This window comes from Nuphar pumila, chromosome 3 (assembly GCF_984573655.1).
Source record: "Nuphar pumila chromosome 3, dmNupPumi1.hap1.1, whole genome shotgun sequence".
NCBI lineage: Eukaryota > Viridiplantae > Streptophyta > Magnoliopsida > Nymphaeales > Nymphaeaceae > Nuphar > Nuphar pumila.
Window position 1 is genome coordinate 23,947,803 of NC_143251.1, and position 27,229 is coordinate 23,975,031.

Genomic DNA, 27,229 nt, shown 5'->3' on the forward strand with positions numbered 1-27,229 from the left:
GTCTTTAAACCACTCGAGCATCTTGCCTGTGAAGGCGAATGTGAGGCCATTTTATGTGATTATAGCATTTGTACATTTAGCACTATTCGAGGTCGCACGACCGTCTCCTCCGATCAACACAGTACTAGCGTGTAGTGCACGACTACAAGTACTCTAGGATGAAAGGGGTATAGTTCCTCAATAGGAACCTCAACAGAAGTGTTTCACAAAGATATAATGCTTCTCAAACTATACTTTGACATTCTTTGTCTTTTGAAACAGCCAACAGCTTGTGCCAACATTTGGCATGTGATTATTTCGAATCTCATTTACTATCGGGGTATCTACATGCCTCGCATGACTCGATACCGGCCTCGATAGACGGGATACGGGTTTCTCAACAGAACCAGCTAATCACATCCTTCCAAATGCTTCGATTTGGGTTGTCTTGATGCTTTTGCGCAGCTCCCTAAAATCTCAAGTCGACTCTGCAGGACTGCGTACTCGGAGAGCCAGGATCCTTGCGAGGTATCATTTTCCTTAGACGAGGATGTATCGCTAAGCTCTCGTCTCAACTCTTGTCGCAAGAGAGAGAGATAGAGAGCAGTAAATGCCCCTTGCATTCTCCACGAGGATGCCTCAAAAGCGCATGCAATGAGCGAGAACCTGAGCGTCATCTGCAATAGCAAGGCAGTAACAAAACTTTTGCAAAGGGCCTCGGCGCAAAGTGCGACGGCTAAGTAAAGACTGTAAGCAGGAGTGCAACGCAAAACCTTTGTACAATGCGCGCCGACAAAGCAAAGACTGTAAGCAGGAGTGCAACACAAAACCTTTGCACAATGCGCGACGGCAAAGTAAAGACTGTAAGCAGGAGTGCAACGCAAAACCTTTGCACAATGCGCGACGGCAAGACGGAGACTCGACAGAAAGCAAAGGACAAGAATCGCGAAACTACGTCCTTGAGTTACATGCGTACTCGTATAAATATATATGATATATATATGCACTTATTTAATTGTCCTTTTTAGTTAATTGAACTCAATTCAATTGTCCAAGTCTTCCGTGCAATCTTTCCCTACCTCGGAGAGTTGCAAGCTTGCCGGCGTCTGCGGGTGTAGGAGATTGTCGGTTCGATTCGCGGAGCGCAGACGGGATCCGTCGTACGAGATGCAAAAGCGACAGTCTTAGCAAGCTAACACCAAAACAGAAGGTCAGGAGCACTGCCGCCGTCCTGACGTAAGGGAAGCAGAGGCAGGAGCATCATGCCCTTGCGCACCTGCTATACGAGCAAGAAACAGGGAGGCAGGGGCAGCGTGCCCCTGCTGACTTGCTGTCAGCGAGAAACAGAGAGGCAGGGGGCTGCACCTCTGCCTGAAGAAGACAACGAGGGAGGCTTCGCCCTGCCTGCCAAAAGAGCAAAGAGGCGAGGCCATCCCCCGCAAGCCACTAAGGGGGAGGCAGGGGGATTCGCCCCTGCCTGCTGAATATGCAAAGAGGTAGGGGCTTGGCCCCTACCTGACGAACACGCAAACAGGCATGGGGCGAAGCCCCTGCCTGACGCCAGAGAATAGGGAGAAAGGAGGAGGCTCGACCCCTCCCCTGAACAACAGAGGGAGGAAGGGGGTCTAGGCCCCTTCCCAGCGAAATACTGAAGCGGGGAGGGGGTTGACCCCCTTCCTTGCGCAACACGAAAACAGGGAGAGGGGTTGACCCCTTCCCTGCGCAATAGACAAGCAAGGAGGGGCTCGACCCCTCCCCTAACATCAAGGGACCGAGGAGGGGACTCGACCCCTCCTCCAGCGTACTACGAAGGCAGGGAGGGTCGAGCCCTCCCCTGCATAGCACGTAGGCAGGGAGGGCTCGAGCCCTTCCCCGCAACAAACAGAGGCAGGGAGGGTCGAACCCTCCCCTGCGCGACAAAAAGGAGACAGGGAGGGCTCGACCCTCCTTGTGAAAAAGAAGGGATAGGGAGGGGTCTCGACCCTCCCTGTGAAAACAAAAGGGCAGGCAGGGGCCCCAAAAACCCCTACCAAAACCCTTCTCACAGGCGGCAGGGGTTTTACCCCTGCCGACCTGTTGGCTAAGTGGCAGGGGCTTGGCCCCTGCCGACTTACCTGAACAAGAGGCAGGTAAGGGGGGCCTTGCCACCCTGCCGTCCAAGGCATGAGCAGCCCCTCCCCTGAAGCCCTACGCCCAAGAGAAGAGGCGATGCAGGCGACAGCCCTACCGCCTGCCGAAAAGGAGAGGGGGGAAAAATGAGGGGAGGTGCTCAGCACCTCCCTCCCTGGCAGACCCAGAGCCACCACGATGGTGGCTCTGGTCCACCGACCCTTGAAGAGGAGGGTCGAGGGAGACGAAGAGGAGAGGAGACAAAAAGAAAAAGGAGAAAAAGAGGTGTACCTGGGGGTTGTCAGCGTCGGCGACGGAGGGAACGAAGGCAGTCGTCGGCGGCAGCAGCGGAGGGGTCTCCGACGAGCAAAGGGAGCTCCGACGTTGGGGGCTTCTCTGCGAAACCGAAGAGGCACGAGGGTATGGGGGTCGGGTACGGAGGCGTCGTCGACGAGAGAGAGTCGGGGGAAGAAGGGAAGAGAGTGAGTGTCAGGGAGAGAGAATGAGAGAGCAGGAGAGGGGAAGGGGTTTCGTATTTGAAACCCCCCTGTCTCGCTGTCTTTAAAAGACCCGAGGGAGGCGGGGAGGTTGCACCCGACCGCCTCTCCTTTTGGATCCGGGTCGGGTCCAAATCTGGATCCGACCCGGGTCCAACAAAATTTTTTTTTGAGGTTTTACAGGCTACATAAAAGATGCTTAATCCAAGTGACTTCAGCAGTCACAACTGCCATGACCCTATACTTTGTCTCAGTGCTAGACCGCACAATTGTTTTCTACTTTCTGCTTGCCCAAGAGACTAGATGAGAACCTAAATAAACACCATAACCTGTGACTGATCTCCTTGTAGTTGGATCATGAGCCCAATAAGTAAGCAATAACCTTGATGGAATGATGGGTGTGCTCACGAGTCGGTTTCATGTAGACAAGTCCATAAGAAAGAGTGCCTTTGATATATCGTAAGATTCACTTCCTCGCTTCCATATGTTTTGTCTGAGCCCTATGCATGTATTGAGAGACCTGATTCACAACAAAAATTAAATTAGGTCTAGTGAAGGTTAAATACTGAAGAGATCCAACTATGTTCCGATATTTTTTTGGATCTTCCAAATAGGTATCATCCGCTGAGTCTGTACTCAAAAACATGTGAACAATTATCGGAGTATCCATAGGCTTACATTGTAACTGTTCCATATCGCCATGTTTTTCACCTTTTTGTTTCTGATGTATATACCTCTTTGGCACTCTTGAGTGCCCCAAAAGGCCTTACCGCTTAAAAACCCCGTGTATTCAGACCCTCTATTCTCCTCTTGATGTACTTTGCTTTCAAGTATCTATAAAGAAGCTTGTTGTATCCTTGCCTCTTTGCTCTCTTTGTGATTGTGCATGCGCGTACTCTTGCTTCCGCTCGTGTGCGTGTGTTGTGAGTTGCTTGTGTGCTTAAAAGACTTGCTTTCGGTGTTTGCAATTACCCGAAGCTACGTTACGGGGGCCTTCGCTTCTAAGCCCGTGACAAGTTGGTATCAAAGCCTTGTCAACATTGGAATTGACAATGGCACCGAAGAAGAATGTCATGACTTCTTCAGGCAGTATGGTTCCTCCTGAAGAAGACTTCATGGCCGGTGATCGGGTGTCAGCCATCTCGCGTGATGTTGTCGAGCTGACTGGGACAGTGACCAATATGGAGAAATTGGTCAATGGGACTTGTGCTACTTTTAAGGATCTCAACACAGAGATCAAGACAGCGGTAGAGGGGGTGGAAGACTCTGTGGAAAGTCTTGCCACTAGATTTGGTTATTCGGTGGAGGACCTTGCCACCAAATTTGATGATTTGCTGGGTCGGTTCAACATCACGGTTGCTTAATTGGATGTTGTCCGACGAAAGAATAATCAGTTGGAGCGGTAGTTGAGGAATGCCCCAGCTGGTGGTGCTGCGGCGCACGTGGATAGGTCGCGTTACAGGCTACCTGAGCCCACAAAGTATAAGGGCACGCAGAACTCAAAGGATCTCGAGAACTTTATCTAGGAAATGGATCAATTTTTTGAAGCTACGAGAATAGAGGAAAACGCAGATAGGCTGCGAACTGCAACAATGTACTTTGCAGATGAAGCAACTCTTTGGTGGAGATGTCGTTTGGGTGATGTTCAATGTGGGTTGGTTGCTATAGTCTCGTGGGAGGACCTCAAAAAGGAATTACGAGACTACTTTTTGCCTAAAAATCAAGAGAAAATTGCCCGAAAAAGTTGCTAGCATTGAAACAGACAAGGTCAGTGCATGACTATGTCAAGACATTCTCTTCAATAATGCTGAAAGTCGAGAGAATGGATGATCAAGATCGATTGTTCTATTTCAGCAACGGTTTGCAAGGATGGGCAAACACAGAACTCATTCGACATGATCCTACAATGCTAGCTGAGGCGCTTGTGGTTGCAGAGAAACTTGCCGAGCTTGATAAGAACAATGCGGCATTTAAAGGCAAACAATAGGGAAATGACCGTAACAATCGAAGGAACGATCATGCACAGAATGTTGGCCGTGGGAAGCAACAGAATCAAGGCTGATAGGATGGCCGAAATAATAATCAGAACAGGAATAACTTCCAGGGTGGCAACTATCATCGCCGTGATTGTTGTATCTACCACGGTGATCACTGGACCGATACATGTCCCAACATGACCTATAGCACCTGTATGGTGCTAACCCTATCTGGCCAGACTACCAAAAAAAAACATTTATTTCATAAGGTACCAGCGATACGGTCGGCTGAACTCTGTTTCAGCCCTGCCGAGTCTAGTCGGCTGGGCCTGGTAGCTAACACACAAGCCCATACCGGGCCTGTGCATGTAGCCAAAGACTGCTGCCAACCAACAACAAAAATTAGTTTTATTTTTTTTTTTTTGTTAACCTGCTGCCCAACAGTCGTGGTGTATGTTGTTTGCTGATGATATTGTTTTGATTGATGAGTCTAGAGCTGGGGTTAATGCTAAGTTAGAATTATGGAGACAGACATTGGAAGCAAGAGGTTTTAAGTTGAGTAAGAGTAACACAGAATATATGGAATGTCGGTTTAGTAAGCAACGAAGTAGTGATGGGAGTGTAGTGAAGCTTGGTGAGCAAGAAATACCGGTGGATGATTGTTTCAAATATTTGGGATCTATTATTCAAAAGTATGGAGAAATTGATGGAGATGTAAATCATTGGATAAAGGTTGGGTGGATGAAATGGAAAAGTGCAACTGGAGTGTTGTGCGATCGTAAAATGCCATTGCGGTTGAAGGGAAAGTTTTATAGGATGACTATTAGGCCCGCTTTACTATATGGTACGGAATGTTGGGCTGCCAAGAGACATCATATTCAAAAAATGAGTATAGCTGAGATGCGTATGCTTAGATGGATGTGTGGAAATACAATAAAAGATAAGATTCAGAACGAGGAGATACGTAAGAAGGTAGGCGTTGCACCCATTGAAAATAAGATGAGAGAGAATCGTTTACAGTGGTTTGGACATATTCGACGAAGGCCTAATGATGCTTCAGTTAGAAGGATGGAGAAATGGGAAAATATATTAATTAAAAGAGGTCGGGTAGGCCTAGGAAGACTTGGATGGAGATGATAGGAAAGAATATGAATGCTTTGAACCTCACCGAGGACATGGCATTGGATAGAAATGATTGGAGGAGAAGGATTCATGTGGAAGACCCAAAATGATTTTCTTTTTTGGTTCATATTGCCGACCCCAATTGTTTTGGGATGAAGGCGTAGTAGTAGTTATTGTTGTTGTTGAACCTGCTTCCTAACAGGCCTGGCAAAACCGATCTATTGGGCTCGGTTCTATCGAGCCTGGCAGGTCGCGCAGGGCCTGCGACAGGTCAGCCCAGTCTGGCAGCACCAGACAAGTGCTACCAGGCTTGGTCGTGCCCAAACAACCTGATGGAATCTCCATAGACTGGGTCTTGCCCAGTACAAAAAGAAAACAGTTATGCACTACATGAATTTTTTTTCAGGACTTAAATATATGCATATTCCAGGTTTACCATACAAGTGCAGTTTTCTAGTCAGCTATGCTTAGGCGAGTAGACATACAAATAAACATGTATATGCATATTCACATCCAAGAACATATGCACATTCGCATTTGCATAAATTCATAAACTTGTTTATGCCGATTTTTCATGACATTTTTTATGGCACACTAGTATTACCATGGGTATGCATTCATATCAAAAGAATGAGACCAAGGATGCATTGGTCCTTATCATGCTTATGCAAACTTGTATTGAAATATGCATGCTTTCATAAGCCTACATGCACTCCATGACTCTAACACATTAGATAAAGCATGGGATTCAAATCCATTTAGAAACAAGCTTATAATACACCATTTTTATTATCATAAAAATTCTGTTTTATCATAAAACTAAGTATGTACAAAATTTTATTTGTGAAAAGATGAATAGAATAAAAAAACACATCGATGGAAGAAGATCCATGAATCATCCTCCATGTATTTTAAATTAAACATCCATATGTACTCTTTTTTTCATGGATTTTCATCAAAATATTGCATGGAAATCCAATCTATATTCAATTTCTCACTTGATTCAAGAGAGGAAACCCGTACCTTAGATGTAGATCACCCCAAAACAATGGTGAAAGATAAAAAAACGTGGATGGATGGAGAAAAATTGATCTTCTCCTCCTCTTTCTTTTTTCCCTTCTCTTTCTTTCCTTCTTTTTTTTTTTATTCTTAAATAGGCCAAGAGGGAGGTGATGCCCTCCCCCTTCTCTAGCCCTCTCTAAATGGGCTGGAGAAGGAGAGTTTCCTCCTTGGAGGATTCTCTCTCTTTCTTTTCAAAAAATTTTCAACTCTCATGTTTTGGCTTTTTTAAAGTTTCCAAATTTTTACGTCTCTTCTCTAACTTTCCTTAGTTTTCTTAGGCATGTTTAAGGAATCCATTTAGAAGTCCTAAACAACCATAAAAACAAAAATTCAAAATTAAGTATAATTTATTAATTATTTGGTATTAAATAATTAATAATTATTTAAAACTTTCCAAAAATAGCCAAATTAACTAGGGAGACTTTTTAACCTTATTTAGCTCAAAATTAAAGCTTTTAAATGAATTTAAAGCTATAAAATCGTTGAGCATGGATTTGGATCTGGATTCGGATCCAAGATTCAATTCCATCTTCTAAAATCCAAATGAAATTTGGATTGGACCAAATCCAAATTAATATGGGTCTTGGATAGAGTCCAGATCCATATTAATTTAGATCAAAACTATTGGATCTGGTTCGATCCAAATCTGGATCCAAACCAATAAACTACTCCTTTTTCAAAAAATATGATTTTCGGGCTAACTGGAACTCGAATTTGAAAAAGTAACATACCGTTGCGCTCGGCATTTCGAGACGTATCCAACGACATATCACATGAATATCAAATTCTAAGTTTCGCCCCAAAATAACCCAAATATCTCTCGAATTTCGCTTGAATTTAAAGGTCGAAAATAAAACTCTTTCTCACACTTCGATTGGTTTGTCTCGACCTTGTCGATGAGACCTGAGCCAAGCCCAGACTCCAAAGCATCAATTTAAGATTGAGGTTCAAACGATTTTTCTTCTATACTTAGACAAATTTTTGAAAAACCTAAAAACGACTAAGTATGAAAATACGTGATATTACAAAAAGGATGAGTAGAATCGAAAGATCTATAAGAAAAAAGAATGGCTTTTATTTTTTCAAAAATACAATCTTTACAAGATATATCATTTTTATTACAAATATTTTCCCAAAAAAAAAGAGACGCATCTTCAGAAAACTAGGATGCCCAAGTCTCTTATTTCAAGTATCAATATGTCTTGGACATAATTACAAAATGACTTGGATGAAAGAGTCAAAAGTCCATGAAGTAAAGATCGCTTCTCCTATGGCCTTGTCCAATCAACTTTCCTAATTGGAGATCCTGCATAGTATAATCTTTAGATGAGAAAAAGACTTTATATCCATGGTCTGAAATTTGAGAGACAGAAAAGAAAACAACCCTTATTTTTGGAACAGGAAATTTTCGAGAAGATTTTGAATCAATAGTTCTAATACTATTTATTTTTAAAGAGGTTTTATCGGCGGTTGAGATATATGATGAAATAGAATTAGTGCCAACTTCGGAATGAGCATTCTTATGAGGGGTCGTATGAAAGGAAGCACCTGAGTCAAGAATCCATATGTATGGAGGAGATGAAGAAAATGCAATGGCGGCACCCGAAATAGAAGATGATTTGATGTAGTACCTCTGATATTTGAATAAGTGTCTTTAATATCTCCTTCATTCTTGCTAGATTCTTCCTCCTTGGGTGTGATTTCTCCAACGGAAGCAACTTTTTCTTTAAGCTTTGGAAAATCCGGTTTAATATGTCCTGATTCATTACAATAATGATAAATAATACTCTTCCTATATCCACTATTATAGTTATTTTGCTTTGTGAGGGGGCTTATAAATCCTTACATTGTTACCCGGCCTAGTAACGGCCAAAACATCTTCACCCTTAGCAGTCATGCCAAGACAAATCTCCTCTGGGCATATCTCGGCAAGAGCATGTTCAAGAGGCATAGCCAAAGTCTTATGAAGGAGAGTGATGCAGTGGTACGCCGACCTTCACGCGAGTTTGAAGTTGTAGTTGAAGAACACGACTACCACGTCGTGTTACGAGCAGACCAAGGCACAGTTGATAAATCTGAAAGGGGTGCGACTGATAGCCAACTAAATACGATAGCCGAAACTTTATTTTGTCTTATTTAAGATGGAGGTCCTTTGAAACAATGATTCAGAACTTAGCAGATCTTGACACGCTGACAAGAAACTAATAAAAAGAAATGAAGATCGACTGACAGGAAGCAAAAGCAATAAAAAGAAACAAGACAAAGAACTGTTGCACTGCGTTACGTCTGACAGAAAAAAAAAATAAAAGAAAACAACGAAAGGTAAAGCTGCTACGATTTTCAATATTCTCTGTCTTGCGCACAAAACCCTAGAGGGGTTTTAAAGGCTTTTGGTTGGATCCGGGTATCGGGTCCGATCCCGGACTCGATGCCGCTCCGGTGTGTTGCTGGATCTGGAGTTGTCCGTCCCGTACTCTCTAGGCTCATGATCTAGAATTGGACCCACTGATTGGATCCGATCCCCAGAGTGTAGATCCGGTCCCCGGCGTGGGTCATGCTGTATGGATCCGGGTCCATTCCTGCTCTGCATCAGAGAGAGAACCTAACTTGTTCAAATTCCGGTCTTAGGCCATGAAGAAATTGGAATAAGTGTTCTCTATCAACTTTCTCTCTTATAAGTTCAATATCTTCGGTGGCCACCTATTTTAGCTCAAGAAGTGCTAATTTGTCTCAAAGAGGAGACAAATTACTAAAATAATCACAGACATTCATGTCTCCTTGTTTAGTGGTTCTATTCTTATCTTGTAAAAAATATTGTCTAGCAAGATCTTTTTTGGTATACATACCCTTAAGAAAGAACCATGCCTTATTGGCTTTTCTAAACTTAGCAATGTCGACACATATTTTATGTCAACATTGTTCATAAACCATGCTAAAATCTTAGCATGGTTGCTTTCTCAATCTTCTACTTTTAATTAATGCTCATGGATAGCCTTAATGTGATCATCTCCTTCAATGGTCTTTTCAACACCTCATTTGATTTTGGTAAGCTTCAAAGATGGTTTGGGAGTAGTGTCCATCACGAATCCTCAAAGTTTCTTGCCTTTGAGGTGATTTTCCATTACCGAAGACAACATCATGTGGTTGGATCCATTGAGTTTAAAGGAGATCTCGACTCTTGATTCATGTTCCATGACAAACAACAAAAGAAATGGATAGAGAAGAAGAGAGAGCGCCAAAAAAACTTTAATCATGAACACAGGATCCACGATCACCATGAACAAAGCCTCCAAGATCAAAAGAACCCAAAGGACTATGATACCATTAATAAAACTCAAGTTCACAAGAGAGATGCCACAAGGGACTATAAAGAGTGGACAACCACACAAGTAAGAAGCCACTAATGGGCAAGATACAAAGAGCCACAAAGGTCTAAGCACAATGCTCACTAGAGGAACAAGAACACATAAAAAAGTTAATATTGTATTGAAAAAAATGCTAAGAAAAAGCATTGAATTTGAGAGGGGCTAATAGGCCCTATTTATACAGCAAGAAGGATCAAGGGGGGGCTCCCATAGTAGTTGGGATCTCCCCAACGGTCATATTTATGACTGTTGGGAAAGAGCCCCAATGACTATGGTTAATGACCATAGAGCCTTTGGTCAAACAGTGAAAAGAAAAAATATATAAATATATAAAAAAAGACAAAAACAGTCCCTATTGGACTGTTCAAATTACAAGGGGTAAAAAGACGAAAATGCCCCTGGTGTGCATACAAATAACAAAACTGCAAAAGTATATATATATATATATATATATATATATATATATATATATATATATATATATATATATACACTCATTTTAACAGAGCTGATGCCTAAGCTCTAAATGCAATGGATTTCATTTCATATTCTTGATTGAGGCCATACAAGCTACTGGATTTTTTAAGCCTATTAGATCATGGTAGATTTTGTAAATTTTCAGCATTGTAGTACCATATGTCATGGAACAATTTATTAGAATGAAACTTGGTAGAGTTTATGGTGACAGGTAGAATACCCTAACCTCAGTATCTATGTTTTTTCATTCAAAAGCTTAAGCAGGAAACTGTATATTGTAGAAGAGTGGAAGAAATCTGTATCCTAAAACCACGTTTTATTCTATTTTCTTTTAAAATCTAATAGCATGTTGCTGCATACATTCTTACATTCCTATTGACATACATAAATTGGGCAATGACAATTAGGGGATGCAGAATGTATTCTAATGGGGTAGTGGCAAGAAAAGATGATTGCCTCAAACAAGATTATGGTCTCCTGACATGTTGCTTTCAATCAAAAATACATTTCATAAACTTGAAAGCATCTTGATGTTGAAGGTGATCAAAGACGAATGGTGTACAATAATTTTGTATGGACTATGGAGTGTAAAGTCCTCATGCTAACTGAAGCTCAAGTTTTCAAGATTAAACAAAGGAAACGTTCAATTAGGAAAAAGCATTTATATAAATGCCGAATATGATTACAGGCCGCAAGACTAAGAAGATAAATACATTTTGATTCAATGTGTATTTAAGTCAACTATCATATCATGTGGCAGTAACTAGAGGTATAGAGCTCATGTATTAGTAGATGGGTGTGTTTTCAGTGCATGATCTGGATACCGTTTTATACTTGCACGTGTAGCTGGGAACTATTTCAAATGGGTGCAGGTCTACATGGAGATCTTAAAGGAATCTACATGGGGAAACCTCTTTTGTATAATGATCAGGATCTGAAACAGAACATCACAGATGAAAGAAGAAAAACTTGTTATTCAAGATAACGTTTGGTAGTAAAACGTGTTTATTCATAGCTAAGTGATTTGTTGCTGTCTATTCAGTATAGAGAAAAAGGCATCAGAGTATTTCTATTCTAGGATGTTACTGTTCTTTCCAAGGGATAAACATGAAAGACCAATTATTTGGATGACAAAAGGTTGTACAAGTATACTAGGCATTTATATTTAAAAGAAGCATTTTCACTTTATATTGGGTGATATGGATATTCTGTTGACTTGTTAAAGAAGTTAGAAATTATGCAGGCTAAACTATCAACATCCCAGTGCTTTCAAAAGTGACCTTAATGGACAGCCTCTGTATTTGATTGAAAGGGAGAATTTCATTCATACTGGGATGTAATTGACTAGTTAAAGAGGATAACATTGATTCATATAAAGTCTGTCAAATTATGATTGCTCTTAATAATAAGTGTCAGTATTCATGTATGTGGTAAGGCAAGTCGGCTTTTTGCACAATCATACTTAAAGCATAAGAAGTTAAAGGAGTATCATGAAATATTCAAGGGAGTCAAGCTATTAAATTGCCTAGAGATCAATTTACCAGGTATGCTACAAGGTTTTCTGTATTTTTACCAAATAATTGGGCAAGAGTATTCCTCTTAAGGAAATGCCTTTAGTTTTTAGACAACAGGCCAATGAAGTTAATGCATTATGTGCTATCAAAATCCCTTGAGGTGTGTAGAATACTGTGGGTTGTTTATGAGTCCTCTTCATAGCCTATTCTCTCTCTCTCTCTCTCTCTCTCTCTCTCTCTCTCTCTCTCTCTCTCTCTCTCTCTCTCTTTAATTTTTAAGTCATAATATTCCCTATTATAACGTGTAATACATGACTTGTCTATTTGATTTGCCATTCTTGTCAAGGGTGAAGGAAAAACCCAAACAAAATGCATGAACTGAAAAAGATAAATAAAGTCTCAAGGTGAAATCTTGGCATAGGATTCACATGTCCAGCATGACTTCTTTGTCATCTTATCTTGTCATTGTTTCTGTTCATGCTCATCCTTATACACTGAACCTTTTCTAGTGAATGTTTAGTCATTAGTTGTATATTCTATGTACATCATATTTTGCATGCATGAGAAATCAAGTTGCAGTTATGCAACAATTTTCGGTTGAGGGTCAGCTCACAAGATATATCTGAGTGAGCAGGGAACAGAATTTGTCCTTCGTCATTCATAGGTAAAGTCATGAATCTGCCAGTGGTAGTGGTGATGGTGTTGGTGAATGCACTTCAATGCTCTCTCTCTCTCTCTCTCTCTCTCTCTCTCTCTCTCTCTCTCTCTCTCTCTCTCTCAAATAATCAATATTTTGTAAGTTGAAAATTTTCCTTTTATCATTGGTTTGCTCATCCAATCAACCTTATGTTTTTTCTTTACCTTCACAGCCCTGGATTTCTTTGGTGCTCTTAGGTCACGGACATATGACAAATCTATCTCCAAGGTATTTAATGCCAACCTTTGCAAAATTCATGTCTATCTATTTTCAAGTTCCATGTATTATCTATTAGATGCTTGAGCACAATTTCTTCTTTTTTTAATTTACAGTTTTTTTAGGATTCCTATATTGGTGACTTCTTAGCTTTCTCTTAGTCATTTGATGGCCGTACTTGTTTCCTCGTAGTTTTATTCCACTAGTCCTTGGATTTGAGTTGCTATGATTAGTGATTATTATAAATATAGTTCATATACTTGAAAATTTTTCCTTTTTTTGGAGGTATTATTGTTCTTGAAAGGCTAATACAAAATTATCGAAAGCTTCTTAGATAGGTGGGAAATGCGGTTTCCAGAAACTCGCTTCTAAAGTGTGATACTCCTCGCTTCCGAAACTTGATGGGAATCTCGATTCTTCTACACTTCTCCCATGCTTCCCACACGATTCTTCCATGCTCCCTATATGTACTCTCGCACTTCTTTTCTTGTTTTCTATGTGCTTCCTCTCACACTTCCCACTCGCTTCTCATGTCCTTTCTCTAAATTGGTAGCAATTATTTTTAGAGTTTGTCCAAATTTAATTCTTACACTAAAAAAACATGAAATTAAGAACAATCATTTTTATTTTAGTTTTCATTCGCTTCCCATTCATTTCTCATATGATTCTCATATCGCTTCTTTTCTTATTCCCGTTTCTCTTTCAAATAGATTTCCCGCTTCTCGCTTCTTATAAATTTTATAATTTCCATATCGTTTCTCGCTTCCGCTTCCTAGTTTGACAACCTTGGCTCTAGCAAAATCAGGCATGCTGCACTCAATAGTACAAGTTACTAATCATAGGAAACAACTTGTGCACAAGCCTGTCTCTGCAACATTATCAGTACCCTGGAACCTTGTATTATTTTTCCTTTTGCAACTATAGGAAACATATAATATACAGGTCAATGTATTTTTTATAATATGAGAACAGACAAAATTTATTCAATTCCTTTATATAGTTTGACAATACACACTGTGATGTCTTATTTCCTTAGCCTTTAAATGAAGTGTTTATGACATGCAACAACAGATTGCAGAAAATACGAAATGCACAAGGATCACACAAATAGCTTGTAACAAACTTGAAATTAAAATATGTTAGAATAATTTAAAAAGAATAAAAATTGCAACAAACCAATCCCAGGGTTTGCTTATAAAAAACTTGTAAAAAAAATGTCTTCTTGATATATATATAGGGATAATATTTGCTACAAATGTTTGTATGTACAAATGCTTCCAGATCACCATGGTGCAGGTTGTTTTTATCCAATCGAACCTCATAGATGGATTCAACATGGTCCAAATGCCAGGAATCAGCATTTGAATCATGTTTTTGCTACCTAAAAACATGATTTTATGAAAATATCGCACATTGTTGGCCACTGATTTTTTAAGCCTTCCAAAGTTATGCCTACGTGTCATAACTGGATGGTCCAATTTCTACTAAACAAGGCATGTAGATTACATCTTTGATGTTAGATTCATGAAAACAACAAAAAGAATGAAAAAAATAAATTGAGGTGTTTGTAGTACCATAGTCACCGATATTTTGAAAATTTTGTGATATTATTGCCATTTCTAGGTAAAATGCTACTATTGATAAAATATCGTGATATTTTCAAAATATCACCAAAAAAATATCGGGCAATAATATCATCATATGATTGTGATATTTTCATGAGATTTTTGAACATTTTCTTATCATTTTATTTTTAAGCATGTGCTTTCTTATTTTTGTTTCTTTTGTATTTTTAGAACTTCTTATTTTTTCCCCTTATATTTAGCGAGTAAATTGATATAATTTTTTTTTTAATTCTGAGATTTTATCGATAAAAAATTTACTTTTTGAGAAAACTCCAAAAAAACCCTTAGAAGAAATTGTTGACAACAATACTGGTGACTATGGTTTGTAGTATATAGATAAGGTTTATCTAACATTAAACCATTAAACCCGTTGTATTTGATATTGCCTACATTCAGTTAATTGAAATGACTAAAATATCCTTATAACTAATGATATTTTTAAAATACTTCATCAACTTTTAAGATTAAAAAGTAATTTTTACCTTTTAAATTCAAATTTGTAAAGTACACTTTTTTATTTTTTGAAAAAGATGTTTGATTTTTTGTGTCCCTTTAAATTAAAAGACTCACTTTGCCAAAAAATGTGATTATGCATTTTAAAAATGCATTTCTTTTAGGGCTAATTTGGTCATTTCAATCAGGGAATGCAGCTAATGTGTTATGACCCCAGGGTCAAAATTGGGTTCTATTTTTCTTGACATGTATTTGTTCGAGTCACAGGTCCATGTAAGGGATGGATTAGGAAACACTTGTAATCCAGACTCATAGTTTCAGAGGTTAGTCAATAAATAGTGGTGTCTCATATAATAAAAAATACCATTGAATTTTAATGAGAATTCACCCATTTTAGGGTGGTGAAACATTTCTCTAACTTTTCTTCTTCTCTTCCCGCTCTACCCCTGTCACCATCAAATATAGTAACAAGTTCACTTGGTAGTGGGCATTCTATAAGTGACTTGTCGGGCTTTCTAATGCTTTGTTTCTTGGTTTCATAACCTTTATTGTAGTCGGTTCACCTCCCTTCATTCTTAATGCATCCACTAGACGCCCTACAGGGCCTACACCACACTTTTGAAAGCCAATTTTTTAGGCTTTGCTTGTGTAATGAAGCATTTACTTTAGGAAGCTTGTATGATAAGTCACTTCTCCCCTTTGCCACTCTCTCCTCTCTGGTAGAGAAAGCTCTTCGAGCTTTCAGGTGAGCTTACATGGGCTATCCACAGCAAAATCCCTTAAATGCGCAGCTCCTACTCTATGGAAGATGAAAAGGGTAGCTTTTCCATCATGACATGTTTATCAGCGAACAACGAACACTTCCAAAGGCGACCCCTGGAGTTAAAAAAGGGAACCTTTTGAAAAGTGACATAGGTGAAGGAGCCGACACTCCGTCCTTCCAATCACAACACTAGCATAAATTGTCTTTGGAAATGCCTAATAAGCGGTATTTCTTTCAAAGAAACCAGAGTACGGCTGTTGACTATTCTAAGGCTGTACAACAGAATGCCATTTGTTTGTAGGATGAGGTAGGTAGTACTAAAGAGAATATAGAACTACCTTTCTAATAGTTATTGGGTTTATAAAGGAAAATCTTGTATATTTCTTGCACTTGTTTTAGCGCCATTGTTTATTTCAGAATCGTTGTGTATCTTTAATCAAAATAAATATTTTCATATCCATTGTGTAGTCAAAAGAATATTACTGGATAATTTGTGGGCACCTTATCCTGAAATTGAGATCTACCGATGCTTCGGTATGGATTATGCATGACATAAATATCTTTGATTGTAGTGGATATCTGAAATTGGTGGGTATGAAAATCTTGCGGAGAAACTTCTCAAGGGGAAAAAGGATGGAAAGCTTCCAACGTTCATACCACCAAAGGTACTCAACTAAACTTATACTTTTTTCTTCATTTAATGAAATCCAACTTTTCTGTTGCTGTAGATTTTTGAATTATGTTTGGTTGTTTCTCATAGAGAAAGTCGGTAAAAAAAAAGTGGTCCAAGGTCAAAATGGAAAAAATTAAAGCGGAGAAGATAAAGTTTTGAAGAAGTTAGCAGTACAAGGGTTCCTAGAAAATGTGTGTTGCTAAATTATGGAAAAAAAGTTAATCATTGTGTCCAATTTTGTTATAAAATTGTAGAAGTATGACTTCTTTATTTCATAGTTTTCAATAGAAGATCTCAATATTCAAAGTGGGATCATGCTATGTCAGGCGAGAGATGAAGTTATGTGAAATCCAAAAATGGAAAGACAACTATTCCAACAAAATACAACATGATATATTCTGCTCATAGTAAACAGCATCCCAACTAAATCCAGAAGGGATGTTTATAGAATCGACAAGTATATTATTTTAAGGTCATTTTTGTTCTAGTTTTGGTTGACAAGTCAAGGGATTTGACAAAGTTGAATGTTCATTTTGTTTAAGGACATATATGTAATTTTGAATTCATTTATGAGAAATAAAATGAAAAATACGGGGCTTAATTTATAAGATCTCTTTCCTCTTGTTCTTACCTTTTCATTTTTCTACCCTAATCTTGTCTTCTCCACTCATTTTTTCTTCCTAAAATCACCACATGCTATGTTACCTCAACACTTCTACCAGCCAGCGATGTCCATGTTTGATACTGGGTGACATTGACACCAACACAGACACTTTGTACATGCTCCAGTTTTTAGGTCATACTCTATTCAAGTCATCTTGAGACTTTCATTTTGGAATCTAAATACATTTCTTGTTATTATCATCTTAACAAAATTGTGTTGAATATATCTTCGTGGCTTTTTTTTTAATTACTAAAATGCTAGTATTTCATTATTTTAGTCACATCCATTGGATTACTAATTTGGCACCTTCTACATTTATAGCTCAATGCTAAAAGATGTTCTACCATCTCGTTGGTTTGCATGTCCTACTTGTGAATGTGAATGTGTGTGCATGTGCATAGCACTTTCCATGTGTCCAGTTTTCAAGCCTCAACTGGTTCAACACAACTAGTATATATGCCTCGGCAACACAGGACACAGATTAAGGAAAAGGTGCCTGAATAAGGGAATATATCTTTTAGCCATAATGAATACAAAAAGGTTCTTTGGAAAAGTTTCTCCTTGATAAAATTCCAAAACCAAATCCAAGATGTAATGCCGAATCCCAATGTAGAAAGGGGTAGTGAATCTGCTTTCCTTGAGATGCCTTTATCTAAATTGATTGCTTTAGATTATCAGAAATTAATTTCTTGGGTGTAAATTATCAGAACCAAATGTTTGGGGAGGGTTAGGTATTAGTGGCGGAGTTTCATATCTATCCTTGCAAAGTTTGATGGTGGTTGTCATATAGAGAAGTTTGTTGGCCTACAATGATGATTAAAAATACGATCTTAAAAGGATGGGCTTGGTGATAAAGCCATAGCTGGAGTGAGGCTAACAGAACGGATAATACAGTTTCTTTGGAGCCCTTTAAAGAAAAACTGGAAGTGCAATTGGGCAAAGGCATTAGTTTATGGGATGATCTACTGTTGGATTTTGTTTTAATATCAAAACTTTTGTGAGCTATATTCGGTAGGACCTCAAAATCAAACGTTGCAAGGTGGTTGATGTTGGGAAAATTCACTCAGTGAGTATTGCAACTGAGCTTGAACCAGGTGCACTTGGAGGCACGCGTTAGATGTGCTATCTTTCAAGTGATAGTTGTTCTACTTAGGATCAAGTCTTTGGTGCAATTGGTATTCGTGCAACTTTTGCTCTTAGGATACAACCGAGCTTTCACCTACTAGCGAAGGTCAGCCCACTCCCTATATTGGGTGAGATCGAGTAACTTGACATAGACCACCTTGAATAGCCTTTTTACTTAATTAGGACTATCCATGCCCTAAGCTCTACAAAGTCTTCTTGACTAAGTCAGCTTAAACTCACTATATATATATATATATATATATATATAGAGAGAGAGAGAGAGAGAGAGAGATCGTATGAGCTAGAGAGCTGAAGAGAGTAGGGAGCTCGTAGAAGAGAGGAGAGTTTGTGAGAGCGATAGAGAGAATGGTAGGGTTAGGGTATGTATAGGCCCCAACCCAATAGCTAGCAATAAAGGGCTTGGGTTGGCCGAACGGTTAGTCAAAGCTAGGCACAGTCAACGAACCAAAAGGGAAAAACCCTGATCCAAAATGAAAATGACTATACAAAGGTTAAGAACATTCGAGAATCGAGACACGGTCAATAGGAATGGGCAAACATGAAACATTGGGCAATAAATGGGTTTCATGCAAGAACATTGGACTAGGTCAAGTGTGGCTCCAACGTTTGAGTTGACTAAGTCTTGGTCAAAAATGAACTATCAAAGCTCATTAAATGGGTTTGTCAAGGCTTGAGGATAAAATCATCTCAAATACCAAAAGGAATTGTCAAAGATCAAAACCAACCAAATCGGACCGGATTGAACCGAAATTGAAACCTAAACCCAAATTCGTGTTCAAAGTCAAAGCCAAATCCAAAAGTTCAAAGTTCAATTGTCTTGCTTCCAATGAGCTTTGCCGATAAATATAACTCTACACTAAATAAACCCATGTGAAGTTCCCTTTCATCTTCAATCTAAGGCCAAACTTTTGAAAGAAGCGAAAAACCTACTCAGGTAAATGAGTAGGCAGAGCTGGGTTCTAACCCAATAATTTTGAGAGAAAAACCCAACAGTTGAATGTTGATAGCCTAATGGTAAGTGCAAGTTATATTAGTGAGGAACCTAAGAGATCTTGAACCAACTGGATGTTGTGTCCTATGAAGCTGCTTTCTACGCTGAAGCCTGTTAATAAGTTTTATAGGGAATTCCTCTATGGAGTTCATGGAGGTTCTTCTGTCAAACTTATTATTTGGCTAGCAGCTTCCCTTCCAATGAAGGTGGTTTTGGGTTATGGTGCATTAGGCGATGAAACTTTTTGTTGGACCAGTTAAATAAATTTGTTCTTAGGGTTAATAGTAGATAGTCTCTCTCTCTCTCTGAAGTAAGCAGTTTTATTTTTACAGCATATTGGGAGGTAGTTGATAGGTGCAGCATATAATACCACTACAACTTATAAATTTACAATATCAACTGGACCTCCTGACAAACCAAATAGTAGAGATAATTTGCCACCTCAGATGCAGTTGCAAAAGATGTAGTCCGCTCCCCCAAGGAGAAAAAAAAAAGCTTGAACTGCACAAATCTTGCTGTTGCATTTGGTTAAATGGAGCTTTGTTCGGGTTTGTTGATGCCTGGTCTGAACATGCTTAGGTACATAACAGCTCCATTTAGTGGTAACTTGGCTGATCGTGGTTCATTCAAGAGCCGCCTCTGATATCTCACATCCTCACGCTTGGTAAAAAACATGGAAGAATAACCGAGTTTCTTTCATGGGTTTTAAATGGGGTGCTTTCTTTGCATACATGTGTTAAATCACGTCACTATGGAACGAGTAAGATTCTTTTATCAATAATGTGATCATTTTAATGCAACTCCAGTAGCCTAGCCTCCAGTTGTCTGATAAGCTTCCTATTTGTGATGCAGCAAACTGTGGAAGCGTTGCTTGAATCTGGATATTCTCTTATTGAAGAACAGCAGCTGGTCATGAACAGCAGACTTTCCAAGGAGTACATGAAGAATATGGATCCATAGGTCTTTTTTTATATGAATTTATTGAGGCTCTGGGAATACATGTAAGATGCCTCCTAAAGCCAAGAAAAAGAGAAATACCTCTTTTATGGAAGCGCTCCATTTGCATATATAAAAGAATGTACATTGTCTCCATGTTTAGGTCGCAATACGTGCTATATTTACCATTCTACGTTGCAATGTTTCGTACCAGGTCTGCATGATAATTATAGATTTCTCATCATGCATACATACGTCCACTTATACACGATTGTTAAGAACTGCAAAGGGTGCACATTTATACACATTAGACAAGGCACATATTGTACTCTGTCCAGCACACTATTTATATGTGCACATGAATGCAGCAACCATGACAACCAATACATCAACCGCAGGTCTCATGAGTGCATGATCATATAGTCAAGTGCCTGCACTTATTATGGTAGCATATGCTATTCAACACCTTGTAACTAGGTCCTGCACACCTCTTGCACTACAGAAACAGCCACACCATTTGAACCACCAGACACGCACATACGTATGTATGCACAGGCCAAGAAAAAACACAAACATATTAAAAAGAAAAAATGGGGGAGGGGGTGGACTTTATTAGACAAAAAGGAATGGCTTGTTGGCATCAAATATTACATCTCCTGTACACAACTCTTTCCTTAAAATGCACGATACAACCTACAATCCTGTTGCACAACCCTTTTTTATCTTTTTTCTTATTGACAAACAAATAAAATATAAAAAAAAAACCTGTTCTCACATAAAGAACACCAAGCAGCTGAAAAAAAATAGAGCTGGATATTTGAATATAATGAACTAAAAAAGGGCGGAAACCTGGCAATGTGAAGAAAATGCTCTTCTAGGAGGAGAAACAGCTAAAAAAGCACTGCATCTGTCCTCTTCATATGAATACTATTCTCATCTGCACAAGGAGGCACAATTCATTCATCTTGAAATGCCACCAAGGAGGAAAGGATAATAAAGAGTTCCATGTGCATGTCTATCCTTACCCTTAATTTTTTGTGAAGCTCCTTCCATCCCCCATGGCAGTTTGAAGGGAACTAATGCAAAAGTATCAAGTAAAATCAGAGATCAAAACAAATGAAGAGCCAATTTATGCTTATTCTGCCTCCACTTAGGCAACTTGTAGAATGCTTCTTTTGTCATGCCAAACTTCTCCTTGAATTCTTCAGCAGACAAGTAGGTCTGCACGGATTATTGCATATGATAACAGGATGGGCAAAACTTACAATCAGGCATGCAAAGCAGAAAGATTTTACCTCTCTTTTTGTCACATCAATATCAGTAACTGGGTCTGGTGATGGTATTTTTAGGCACTCATAGGGGTAAATAGGAAGCCCTTCCTCATCTTCTACCCCTTCCTTCACATCTTCCTGTATGGTAAGAGCTTCGATTCTGCTAGTCATGGAATTTGAGTTCTCTTTGGGATTAACCTCTGGTGAAGCAGCCTTTGGTGGTGTCACAGGACTTGCAGCTACAGGTCAAAGATAAGTATTGTAAATTAAAGAAGGAACCATTATAGTTTCAAAATCATTATCACATCATCCTCTTGTAAAAGACGCACACCTTTAAAGGACCGAGTGATGATATTCTCTTTTGCTGGCTCAAAAGAAGAAGTAAGAGCAGCAATCGCTGCTGATCTGGTGGGGGGTACCTTCATAGAGTCTGGCGTCACTGACTTGGGATAAAGTTTTCTCACAACAGGAGGTGGAGTTGAAAGATTCCTGGCATTCGGATTCTCAAAAGCAGCAGCCAATGCATTGAAGGCAGGAGATCTGCCTCTCACACGAACTCTCTCTGGGCTGAAAGACATGCTTCTTGAGCGCTGAGATTTGTCTGGAACACTAGATCTTCCTCCATATGATACTGACGATCGGCTCTTGGGCTTCTGGTTATGGTATGATGTCAATTATGTATTAAAAACTGTTCCACCATTCCATCACATATAGGAAGGATATAAAAAGGAGAGGGTTCCAAGCAACAGTTGAAGGCATTCACATTGCTAACAGAGTGAATCAAAAGCTGAGCATATTGCAAATATGTATCTGTGCACACATATGTGCACGTGCTCAGACAATGATGGGCAGCTAGTCAAACCAAAAAGAAACGGGGGAGAAAGCTTACATCCAGAGTTGGTGTGACTCCATTCTTCAAAATAGCAAGCTTCCTCTGGAATGAACTCCCATGCATCTGCAATAGAAGCAATGCATCATCCATCAACAAATACTCGTAAATATATCACTGGCCAAGAAAGGCCTACGAGCAAATAAAAGAGACTGAACGAAGCATAGTAAGCCCATTTACCTACCACTGACTTTGCAGAGTCCCAAGTGAAGAAACGTGTGAAAAAGGATGGCTCACTGCCTTCCACAATAATAAAGATTGGAGTCTGAGGAGATAAATTTTCCAGTAGAAAATCTTGTTCCACAAATTTCTGTTGGAAAAAAATGAGATACTTTAAAAGGTTGAACAAGTTTTGCAGCAAAAAATCTCATAACAGATTTCTGTTGAAAAGACCAAGCTTAACAAGATGTCTTAAACGCTTGATTTTGTATATAACACACAAATGCTGAAGCAAGCAAGGGTACCTCTCCTATACTTTGTGCTTGCATTTTACTCTTGGAATCCACTTGCTGACCAACCCAAACAAAGATGTCAGAGTGACAATCCAAAATGAATATATCTTCTGTCATCAAATCATCTTGGTTGAAATTAAATATCTCTGTAACCTGCATCAGAAATGACATTATAGCCAGAATGAATGCCTCACTTGAACTGAGTTTCTGACAAAACAAGGAAAAGCATGACCATTTTTTTGTCGCAATTGGATTTTACAAAAAATACCAACAGGAATAGAAGAGACCAAGGAGGTTTTGTCACAAACCTTTAAATTTCCTGTGTAACAGTGCAAGCAACATCATCCATGTTCCCATCATAGATCAGGTGTATCAGAATTGCCAAGATGAAGTATAACAGGCAAACATTAAATAGGAGATCAAAATAGCAAAACACCTATTCAAGAATTAAAATTTTATGTTATACCTTTTGAAAAATGGCAAGAAAACAAGTGAGGATCACTTTCAGCATCCTTTGCTATCTTCTGGCTAAGGTATTCACTTTTCCCCCCAAGTAAGTTCCAAAACAGTTCAGACTCAGAACCTTCCTTTTGTGGCTTGGACTGCATATTTGGCTGTAGGCAAGTTTCAACAATAATGATGACCCTTCAGGCACAAAGCACTATAAAGGTACATATATTCATGAAAACCATCAAATATGTAAAAAATATTGCAAAAGATCTGAGATGAGGAGAAAAGTAGTGCTTAAAAGATGACTAAAATATTCAAACATCTCTTTACTAAGCAAATTTGGCAACCCTAGATGTGTTTTAAATGGGCTATGTTATAAGAGCCATGGGAGAAAAGATAACAATGAAACAATATTGAAACTGGCAGGGTTAAGCCTCAGTAATGCATGTGTTTGAGCCTTTGAGTTTTATGCAGTGCCTCTCTGCCTAACCTTGGAGCAGTAAAACTAGACCGTTGGGGCATTTTCCAACCTCACCCCTACAGTTATGTTTATGCATGCACCTCTCACCTCAAAGCACAGTTTCAACAGAGTACAGTATAGACATTCGAACTCATACAAATTATTAGTAATAGGAAAAACAAAATAGAGCTTGCAACCATTGCATCAGAATACGAAAAGTGCCTGTATTTTAACACATTTTCTAGTTCATGATTCTCCTTTCGTATGTTTTCTTTTATCTGAAAATTGATAGAATCACTAATTCAAAAACTAGTGCAACACTTCTAGTTTTATTGGTTAACTATTGAACTTCTCATGCAATGGCATTCACCTCATATTTTTCAAAGTCTTTAATCGCACAACAGCAGCCCTATCTCTCAAGGTATACAAGAAAAATATAAATCAACTTAAATTTTCCATATTTGACATCCATGTATAACTTCAGAGTCAACACTCAAGGCCAATATTAAAAAAAGAATTCTGTGCAGAGATCATACCTTCCTGTTCTTGAAGGTTATTTGCCAAGAAATTCACTAAGATAGCAGGTACTATGATCAACAAAAGAGAAGAATGGGACACGGAACAAACCTTAATTACATCCAACTGCCTCTCTACAAGCTCCTGGTCCTCTGTTGTGGTAAGGCTTCCGGACCAAGTAAAGACTGTGGAACCAGAATGCAATATGTAACAGTACGAGGAGTTCAACGATGCAGCAACCTTGGAGTAATTGAAAAAGAATAACAGATCAATTTTCAAGATCATGAAATAAATCAATTTGAGAAGGAAAATAAAGGAAACAAGAACACGAGCATTAACACCATCACTCTATGGAAAGAATGAAATTAACAACACAAACTTTCATCAATTATGTAGATGTTAGTGAGAAAATTCTAGCAATTAATTATTAAGTTGCATGTTTCACCTTTCAATTCAATGCAACAAAATCACTAGCCTAAATTCTCAAACCTCCAAATTTTCCTTCAGAATATATGGATATCCTTAGTACATGAAAATGATCAAGAACATATGATGAATAATGGCCTACAGAAGAATGATGGAAGATGCAATAGCTAACAAAGACTAATCAGTAGTTAATAAAGTTGATCTACTAATTTCAAGGTGCTGATCAGATTGATAGTTACTAGGTTCTCTGTCGCAGGCTGCTGACCATGACCCAAAACACAAAATTCCAAGTGTATCAAACTCCTTTTCAGTTCAAATATGGGGTTTTAAGGTCCTGGAAACCATGACCAATGACCAGAACTGGTGACTATGATTGTACTAGTAATCTTATCTAGTCAATAAGCTTGTTGACTTCACATAATTCCACAAAATATTATATGTAGCTGCTTTTGACTGCACAGGTCCCCCTTTTAATACAAAATATTAATCCAATTTAAAAGCCCAATGGCAAGTATTTGTCTTCAATCCTCGATTTAGCCTAATATTGAAACGATTAAGAATGCCATGTTCATATAAAGATAATATTTCCAAGATATCATTACTATCTACAGTGAAGGAAGCAAAGAATGAATCATCCTTTCTAGACAATTCGTGCATATATATATATATATATTGTATGGCTTGGAATTCTAAAATATCTATATGGAACCACTAATTTACAGGTAAAATAAAAAAAAAAAGGAAAATTACTGAGAATGCCTTCTCTCACATAGACAAACCACTTAACTGGAATGAGAACTTTGGACAAGTATCCTTATTGTATTGCTTTCTTTTGTTACTGGAAAAAGCAAGGTAGTCAAGCTGGAAGTTTTTGGAAGCAGATGTCCAAAAATCCCTTCTATCGTCATAGAATTGGAAATATGATTGCCTAATTAAAAGATCTTTATGATTCTAATAAAAGCTTCAGACCCTAGTTGCTGAAAGCGCTATTTTAAGGTGGAAATCCCGATTCCTATGGCTGAGTTTTTATTTTCATTGGAATTCTAATTCTCAAGTTGAGAAATTTAAGGAATTCTAATTCCTCACCATTTGTAGTGTGATTTTGTATAACGCAGCTAGGGTTGCAAATGGGTTGGATCCATGAAGAAGAATTTGCAAAATTTGGCTGTCTCAAATCAGAACTGACCCGACTCCCTAATCTATTTTGGGATCCGAAACCCGATACATTTGCATCCCTAAATGCAGCCACAGGCCCCTCTTCTTTCTCTTGTTCATCTCAAATAAATGCATAGATTTACATAGTATATAGAATATAAATGCACATGACTTTTGACTTCAAAAATGTTTCCTTTTATTTTTTTGAATTAGCATATCTAATTTGATATGTTTTTCTATATGCATGTTGGACTATTGTGCTCTCTCTTAATTGCAACTGTTTGTTCTCTTTTTCTTAATATAGCTAAATATGTTCAAAAATTCAAATTGTTGAATTCTTGAACAGATGAGAAATAGCTTATCAACCTAATTTATATTACTATTTGCACAGCAACTCAATAGCTTTTATGTATCTTATATTCAACTTTATTATATTACAATTACTATATTCATACCTACATTAATATGAAAGCAATCAGTTATATGTTGTTAGATGTTTTGTTAACATACATACATACATACATACATACATACATACATATAATTATATATACATAATTAACATTAAGCACTCTTGTACATTTCTTATTGTTTAAAGGTATCATATGATAGTTGAATATATTGTTAGGCTTAGTTGAAGTTTCTTAGAATTGTAATATGGGTGATGAGTTGTACATCAATTGCTGCACAAATTTTTTATTATTTCAATGCTTTGTATCCAAAGTTGTGTGTATTATTTAGTTATTCTATTAAATGATCTTAGGTAATTTTCTAATAAGATGATATGATATAATTGTCAATTGTGGATGTTATTTCTTAATTATTCATTTTGACATACTTCTTTTTTCTTCAAAAAACTTCATTATTTAAAAGTTTTCTTACATCCATCATTTTATCATTATTTCTCATAATTTCTTATACCACTTCCTGAATGATTCCCCCTACCGCTTCCTATTTGCTTCCCGTTTCCCAAACCTCCAAAAAATTGGATTCACCATTTCCCCATTCTGATTCCCATTTTCAATTCCCGTTCTGGCAACTATACTTCAGACTACAGAGTGGTTCATATTGCATGCTTTGGATGGGATTATACTTGTTTTGTGTCCATATAGCTAGGATGGGCTTTCATATGCATAAACTTGAGCCAGTGACAGCATTTACTATATATAAATGCTCACATCACATGATAAATGCTGATCATGTTGAAATACAGGTATGACACATAGCACCCAATAGTTCCATGTGTTTTGGTTTTGGTTTTGGTCAAGCTTTTAACATGGGCACCTATTATGTCCATGCATGTTTGCATGACACAATCGTGAGATTTGTTGAAAGATACTTATGG

General features: G+C 38.4%; 2 protein-coding genes across 2 annotated transcripts in view; one reads left to right on the forward strand and one right to left on the reverse strand.

Annotated features, from left to right (window-relative positions):
• LOC149842300 (P-loop containing nucleoside triphosphate hydrolases superfamily protein) overlaps positions 1–20,421 on the forward strand; it is a 117,441-nt gene extending 97,020 nt beyond the window's left edge. Inside the window, exons 10-12 of the mRNA XM_089999053.1 lie at positions 12,971–13,026; positions 16,428–16,520; positions 20,182–20,421. Of these exons, the coding sequence (XP_089855179.1) occupies positions 12,971–13,026; positions 16,428–16,520; positions 20,182–20,289 (257 nt within the window). The 3' untranslated portion in view covers positions 20,290–20,421. The remainder of the gene's footprint in view (positions 1–12,970; positions 13,027–16,427; positions 16,521–20,181) is intronic.
• Positions 20,422–20,565: 144 nt separating this feature from the next.
• LOC149842301 (villin-4-like) overlaps positions 20,566–27,229 on the reverse strand; it is a 36,140-nt gene continuing 29,476 nt past the window's right edge. Inside the window, 10 exon segments of the mRNA XM_089999052.1 lie at positions 20,566–21,202; positions 21,291–21,486; positions 21,561–21,775; positions 21,868–22,189; positions 22,426–22,491; positions 22,610–22,735; positions 22,890–23,030; positions 23,186–23,196; positions 23,344–23,491; positions 24,415–24,543. Of these exon segments, the coding sequence (XP_089855178.1) occupies positions 21,373–21,486; positions 21,561–21,775; positions 21,868–22,189; positions 22,426–22,491; positions 22,610–22,735; positions 22,890–23,030; positions 23,186–23,196; positions 23,344–23,491; positions 24,415–24,543 (1,272 nt within the window). The 3' untranslated portion in view covers positions 20,566–21,202; positions 21,291–21,372.